The 6577-nt window shown below is 35.3% G+C and overlaps 2 protein-coding genes across 2 annotated transcripts; both read right to left on the reverse strand.

Moving 5' to 3' along the window:
* Window positions 1-444: 444 nt before the first annotated feature.
* On the reverse strand, window positions 445-2818 carry mgst1.1 (microsomal glutathione S-transferase 1.1). Its single transcript, XM_073838694.1, has 4 exons — window positions 2698-2818; window positions 1488-1613; window positions 1300-1394; window positions 445-1194 (listed from the first exon to the last, which is right to left on the reverse strand). Exons 2-4 carry the CDS (start codon window positions 1611-1613, stop codon window positions 948-950), a joined length of 468 nt encoding a protein of 155 aa, XP_073694795.1. The 5' UTR covers window positions 2698-2818; the 3' UTR covers window positions 445-947.
* Window positions 2819-3259: 441 nt separating this feature from the next.
* mgst1.2 (microsomal glutathione S-transferase 1.2) lies at window positions 3260-5943 on the reverse strand. Its single transcript, XM_073838695.1, has 4 exons — window positions 5691-5943; window positions 4786-4906; window positions 4266-4363; window positions 3260-4190 (listed from the first exon to the last, which is right to left on the reverse strand). The coding sequence occupies exons 2-4, from the start codon at window positions 4900-4902 to the stop codon at window positions 3944-3946; spliced, it is 462 nt and encodes a 153-aa protein (XP_073694796.1). The 5' UTR covers window positions 4903-4906; window positions 5691-5943; the 3' UTR covers window positions 3260-3943.
* Window positions 5944-6577: the final 634 nt, after the last annotated feature.

Here is a 6577-nt window from a genome sequence, read left to right on the forward strand (position 1 = left end):
AACAGTAAAAACACTGAAGGATACATTTCATTTGTGTCTAAGGCTAATTATGTTACAGAGATTGTTTGTGGTTGCATGAAATTAGCAATGAAGCTATTCATAACATTTCAAGATAATAAGTGAAGCATGAATAATAAGATTCCTTGTTCTGTTAAGCAGGGCTATTTTTACCAAACATCTGTTAACGTTAGCAGTGAGGCTATATTAAACAGTGACGCAGAATATGGTCAGATAGAGTGTACAGGAATACATTTTTTTTGTGCATGCAAGCATGCACCAAGGGTGAATTAGAAATAAATAGAGACATAAATAAAGAGGTGCTCCATGTGCAAACATTGGACTTAACATTGGTACCACTTGGGCTTTCAAATAGCTCTCTCTAGTGGACAAAACATGCTTTGGTTTCTTGCACACTTGCAACATTGAAAGCACTTCACAGAAACATTCTTATTTTAAAACTTTATTAAATCCATTTAAACTTTTTGTTGTCATTCAAACTGATAATCAATACCGAAATGTTTAGACAATGCTTTGCAAATACATTCTACTTCTTGCACACACTTACATAGGCCTGATTACCTGACACAATCCAAAGTTGTTGCTCTTATCATGATTAATATGTAACAAAAACAAATGTCTGTTCAGTGTACAGTAGGGGTCAAAGCTTTAGTCTCATCCTCAAATGTGTGTCAGGAGTTAAATATTATCTTAATTAAACATTATCAGCAGTATAAAGCCATATTTTTAGTTTCATTTACACTATAAAGTGCATTCATGAGACTAAAAGCCAATGGAAAGCACACAAAACAATGAGGAAATTAAAATTAAGTGACACAAAAACAGCATTAGAATTGGCTCCTCAAAACATTTTCTTTGATGTAAGATTGCAAAAAGCTTGTAAACTAAAACGAAACGATTTTAATTTAATCGAATGTTATCAGTGGCTATCAGAGAAAAAGTGCTGTGGTGAGCACCCGGTAAGCCATAGAAAAAGTTGTGAACAACCCTATCCCAAAGGCCAGAGCTCTGGTAGGCTGGGGCACAGCCATCACATAGGCCACCGTGTGGACGAAACGTGACCCCACAAACACCCGGAAGTGCAACAGAGCCATGGAGAGATCCGGCCCCGTGAGTGCATACAGAAGACCGATCACCACAAAGGGAATAATGTTTTCCAGGTCATTCAAATGGCACCTGTGATTCAATAGCAAAGGCGTCAAAAAGACAGAAAACATCAGTAACACCTTCATCGCTCACCTAGTGATCTTTTTTATGTTTAAAAACCATTTATATGTTTACCGTCGCACTCTTTCCACATCCGGATCAACCCTGACAAACTTCTTTCTGTCTTCTGTGGCCTTCACCAAATTGGTGTCCTCAAGGTTTGAAAAAGCCTAAAAGAGACAACACTAAATTTGGTGAAAATAAGTACTTGATAAAATATAATGCAGGTTGCATAAGCAGAAAATTGAGCTCAAGTGGCATACCTGTTTTGTCATCCGAAAGTATGCGGTCATGAGGCTCATAAGCATCATTTTGAGGACGACTATTGTTGCATATGTGGAGAAGGCCAGGAAAACATCGCTGTCAATCATGTGCACAACTTCTGCCATCTTTGAGTACAAATGGAAATAGAGAATTACATCAAAAGTCTAAACAGTATTTGTGACCCTGGAGCACAAAACAAGTCTTAAGTAGCAGGGATGTACTTGTCGCAATAGACAGAAACACACTGTATGGGTGAGAATTATCGATTTTTCTTTTATGCCAAAAATCTTTAGCATATTAAGATTGTGTTCCATTAAGATATTTTGTAAGTTTCCTACCGTAGATATATCAAAACTTATTTTTTAATTAGTAATATGCATCGCTAAGAACTTCATTTGGACAACTTTAAAGCCGATTTTCTCACCTTTTTTTTTTTTTGCACCCTCAGTTTCCAGATTTTCAAATAGTTGGCCAATATTGTCTCAAATTAAAAAAAAATGACCCTTATGACTGGTTTCGTGGTCAAGGGTCACATTTGCCATTCTTTCTTTAGTTTGATATAGAAAATCATACGCAAAAGTCTAAAACCAATGTTGCATACTGGTTAATGTGATACTATATATCCTATATCACCCCTCCTATTGCCCTACCAAAATTTATACCAGCTTGAACTAGTTAAAGACCATGTTCCAAAACAGCTGCCAGTTTAAACTGGATTTTCCAGCATCACTATCAGAGCCAAGCTCCAAATTAATAACTATGTGGTATTTTAGAATCTTCTTTACCAAAAATGGTCAAAAACGCTACAAAACAGTTATACATAAGCAAACAGTTCTTTAAAACCGGTGTATAGAAGTTTGTCCTTAAAATCCAAAAAAATGGATTTAGTACAGCTGAGGTAGGCTACATAAACATAGAAAATAATCTCGTTTAAATCAAACAGTTTAAAGGATTTTAAATTATGGGTGTTTAATATTGTTACATCAAATATAGTTTGCGCACACATAAGTCGATTTGTTTGTTTACGAGTATAATGAAAACCATAAAGCGAACTCAGGACGCCCAAGGCGGTCACTTTGGAATTTCAAAATTGTATGGCAATGCACTTTATATAGCCTTAGTATTGACACGAAACAAACAAAAGTACAAGAGCATGAAGTTAAAGTGAAGCCAAAGTTGAAATATTAACGTTTTGATGCGTTTTCTCACCTTTTTGACGCCACTCGGTTTCACAGCGTGTCACTCCTGAACTAATGTGAAATGGTGGGCGTGACAGAATAACACCGTTTGACCGAATTGTTATTCCAATGCAACGGGCTTTGCGTCATTTATTCTTATGGAGAACTAGTTGTACACATAGCTTTGAAACTGTAAACGGTAGTTAACACATATGTATTTATATTTCTCGGAATGAGTTAACTCTTTAAGCACAAATCGTAATGCTATACATCTTAAAACTATTTCTAGAGAAAAATAGTTGATTGAACACAATTGCTCTTTTGTGAGAACATGCACTAGTTTAGGTGTTTCTTGTCACACTGCATGTGCTGTGCATTCTTATAGTCTATTTTAAAACTGTTAAACAGTGAAACACACAAAACTAGATTTTAAAAATGTTGCACCATTTTGCATTTCATAAATAAACTTTGACTTGATTTTGTAATATCTCCCAAACTGTACTTTGCCCCCCTGAATAGACGAGATAAGACTACAAAAGATATGTTAAAACATAAAATAAAAAGGTCCTGTTTAAGCAATGGAGAAAAGCAGGTTTGGGCACTTGGGATGCATCCCAAAAAGCCTGTTGGCATTGATAGCAACCCTCTGTTTAATGCTGAGTCATTGTGACAACGACTTGTTGACTGTTAACAAACATTTGTAAGTTGAGACAGCGACATTACAACAGCACCTTACGAAAATTAACCACGGTTGCACACCAAATAACACCAAAAAATGGTTGGTACACTCTTAAAAATAAAGGTGCTTTAAAAGGTTCTTCAAGCAATTCCATAGAAGAACCATTTTTGGTTCCACAAAGAACCATTCAGTCAAAAGTTCTTTGAAGAACACAAAGATTGTTAAACAAAGATTCTTCAGATGTTAAAGGTTCTTTATGGAACCATTTAGACAAAAAAAAAGTTTTTTTCTATGGCATTGTGAAGCACCTTTATTTTTAAGAGTGCAACCACAAATTAAGTATGGTTTTGCTACATTAACCATAGTTTAAGCATGGTATTAGTAGTAAAACCCCAAAAAGCATGGTTAATTATCATAAGAAACACTTATGTGAACACTATGGTAGCTGAACATGGTAACTGAAAAAGAATAAAAAATACTGATGACATGTAACAGGCATTAGTAACTGCATAAAATGTAATAAGAAAAGATAACACCAGGGACATTAAAAGATAAAAAAAAAAAAGCCTCTCCCACTCTGCAGTGCTATGGTGTGTCTTTAGAGAAGGAGTGCTGTGGTGAGCACTCTGTAGGCCATTGAGAAAGTTGTGAACATTCCCACAATCCAGGACAGACCTCTGCTAGGCTGGGGCAAAGACAAAACGTAAGAAACGGTGTGGATGAAACGTGACCCCACAAACACTCGGAAGTGCAGCAGAGCAGTGGAGAGATCCGGTCCCGTGAATGCATACAGAAGACCGATCACCACAAAGGGAACAATGTTCTCCAGATCATTTTGATGGCACCTGTAATTGAAAATTGCAAAAATTTAATTTGACATTTTAACAAGTTAAATGAGGATATTTTGGATAGACGATTACCTTCGGACACGTTCTACATCAGGATTGGTCTGAAGCATCTTTTTTCGCTCCTCTGGATTTTTTTTGGCCATCGCAGTGTCCTCCCAGTTTGAAAAGGCCTGTATGATGAACAGAAACACTTAAATATAATACAGAATAGCAATCATAATTTAAATCATTTATCATTTATTTTTTAGCAGTCATGACCTTTATTGCAATAAAACACATTAATTATGTATCCTGAGTAGTAAAACAATACTGATACAATAGAAATCAAATTTTAGTTCACATTTTAGTAAATAACATCACAAATGGCCAGTTTTGGAATTGAAGACAAGTTATACAGGCTAAAAAGACTAATCTAATCCATGTTTTGCAGTAAATTGTAACAGATGCCCCTAATGTGAGTGGAGGGGTGCCATTACTGATAAAAATAACTGCTTATAAAAACAAGCTCCATATTATGTACATATAATCTTATCTTCATTTTAATGGTCATTTGCCATTAGGCCTACTGTTGCAATTTCTAAACTGGTTGTACCTTTCTGGTAATCCTGAAGTATCCAGTCAGAGGGGCCATGAACATCATTTTGAGGACGACAATGGTGGCATATGTACAGAAAGCCAGGAAAACATCATTGTTCATCAGGTCAGCCATTTTGCTAAAAGGACAACATAGAACATAAGTTAGGGCAATAAAAACATACATTGGTAAGATATCTAAACATGTGAACACGCATATTATTTCTAGATAGGAGAAGAATCTATTTTATTTATTGTAGCCTAATTAGTTTCTACCATGAAATATTGACTAATAGTATTAAGAATTAGGGAAATATGACTTTCTGTGAAACTGTTCTTTTAAACAGGTTCATAGAACAGGTTCATAAAACAATTCCTTTATGCCATGAAGTATTCACGCTTTGTTTAACAACACAGTTTCTTAAAACTAGTTCGTTTGTATGTTGATAAATATCATACAGTCAAGATTTGTTTAGTAATATATGTTATTAAACTCTGTTTAATCACACTCGGTCGTTTTGTGAACCGGTTCAGAAAGATTCGACTCAAAAGAACGACTCGTTCACAAAGTGTACTTCGCTATTGAACAAACAGTTGTAGGCTTGACGAAATGCCACTGTATTTAGCAAGGATCATATTTTCATACCTAAACGAACAAAATCATTACCGACGCGGTTTCAAAGTTAGGCTACTTACAAAACAATGTGGAGTTTACACTATAACGGTTTACACCGCAAATAGGCGTAACTGCTGTAATATATTGTACAGTTTAGTTCATTACATAATTGCTGTATTCGATTTCATTTGCGTCGCCAGCGTGCAGTTTAGACCAAATGTTTACATTGGAGCTTGTCACACCCTTTCCAGTCTAAATGCAGCAATATAACAACATTAGGGCAACAGGAGAAATATTGCAGTGCTTACCTATTTGACGGTTCTTTCGAATTGCAAGTGTTTGTCAGAGCTTTGAAATCTGAAATATTTGAGTGAAGTTATGGCGCATTTTCACGTAGGACAGCCTACTTGGACCAAAGCCAGCCCATTGCCCCTTTCTAGCGTGATTCCTGCTTGACAGGTTATGCTATGGAGTCTTGTGAATCAATGATTAATCCTAGATTATTTTGATCTGTAGGCTACAGGTTTTTCAGCTAAATCAAATGTAGTAACTGTTGATTCCTTCTGCAGTGCATTACACTGTTGGCAAGTACATGCTTGCATTTTTATGGTGACTTCCTAAGCCTGTTTGTCACGTTATGTAACAAGGAAGTAGGGGTTTGCAAAATATTTGGACTCAAAATATTATTGGTTCAACCCACCATTTATCTAAAATACCATCTCAACTGCTTTTTAACCAGGCAGTAAAAGTCTGCTGCATGGAATAGTTACTGTAACACTATAAGGACCTTTTATTGCTCATGTAATCAAAACATAATTTTCATAATGACCACTTTTATACAGATTAACTCTATGGGAGCCACATGATTAAAAAAATAAATAATGTCTACTTTTCATCTCACAATTCAGACTTTTTCCTTGCAATGTTGAGAAACTGAAACAAAAAAATTTGAATTGTACGATATAAAAACACAGTTGCAGGAATCTTACAACTCACAATTACCCTTTATATTTTTTATATATATGTAAACCAAAAAAAAAGTGAGAAAAACTGGAGAAAAAAAAGTCAAAATTTTGATTGTTTCAATTCTGAGTTTGTATCTTGGAATTCTTGAGAAAGTTTCTCCGATTTTAAAGAAAAAAGTTAGAATTGTGAGACATAAACTCAGAATTGAGAGAAAGAAAGTCAGAATTTT

Source organism: Garra rufa, chromosome 4, assembly GCF_049309525.1.
Source record: "Garra rufa chromosome 4, GarRuf1.0, whole genome shotgun sequence".
Classification (NCBI taxonomy): domain Eukaryota; kingdom Metazoa; phylum Chordata; class Actinopteri; order Cypriniformes; family Cyprinidae; genus Garra; species Garra rufa.

Bases quoted from the DNA above. Each gene is read 5' to 3' on its own strand.
- mgst1.1 (XM_073838694.1), bottom strand. From the start codon at position 1,613: ATGGCAGAAGTTGTGCACATGATTGACAGCGATGTTTTCCTGGCCTTC. The intron at 1,395-1,487 runs GTATGCCACTTG...TGTCTCTTTTAG, and splicing joins ACTTTCGGATGACAAAACAG to GCTTTTTCAAACCTTGAGGA. The intron at 1,195-1,299 runs GTAAACATATAA...ATTGAATCACAG, and splicing joins GATGTGGAAAGAGTGCGACG to GTGCCATTTGAATGACCTGG.
- mgst1.2 (XM_073838695.1), bottom strand. From the start codon at position 4,902: ATGGCTGACCTGATGAACAATGATGTTTTCCTGGCTTTCTGTACATAT. The intron at 4,364-4,785 runs GTACAACCAGTT...TTCATCATACAG, and splicing joins ACTTCAGGATTACCAGAAAG to GCCTTTTCAAACTGGGAGGA. The intron at 4,191-4,265 runs GTAATCGTCTAT...TTTCAATTACAG, and splicing joins GATGTAGAACGTGTCCGAAG to GTGCCATCAAAATGATCTGG.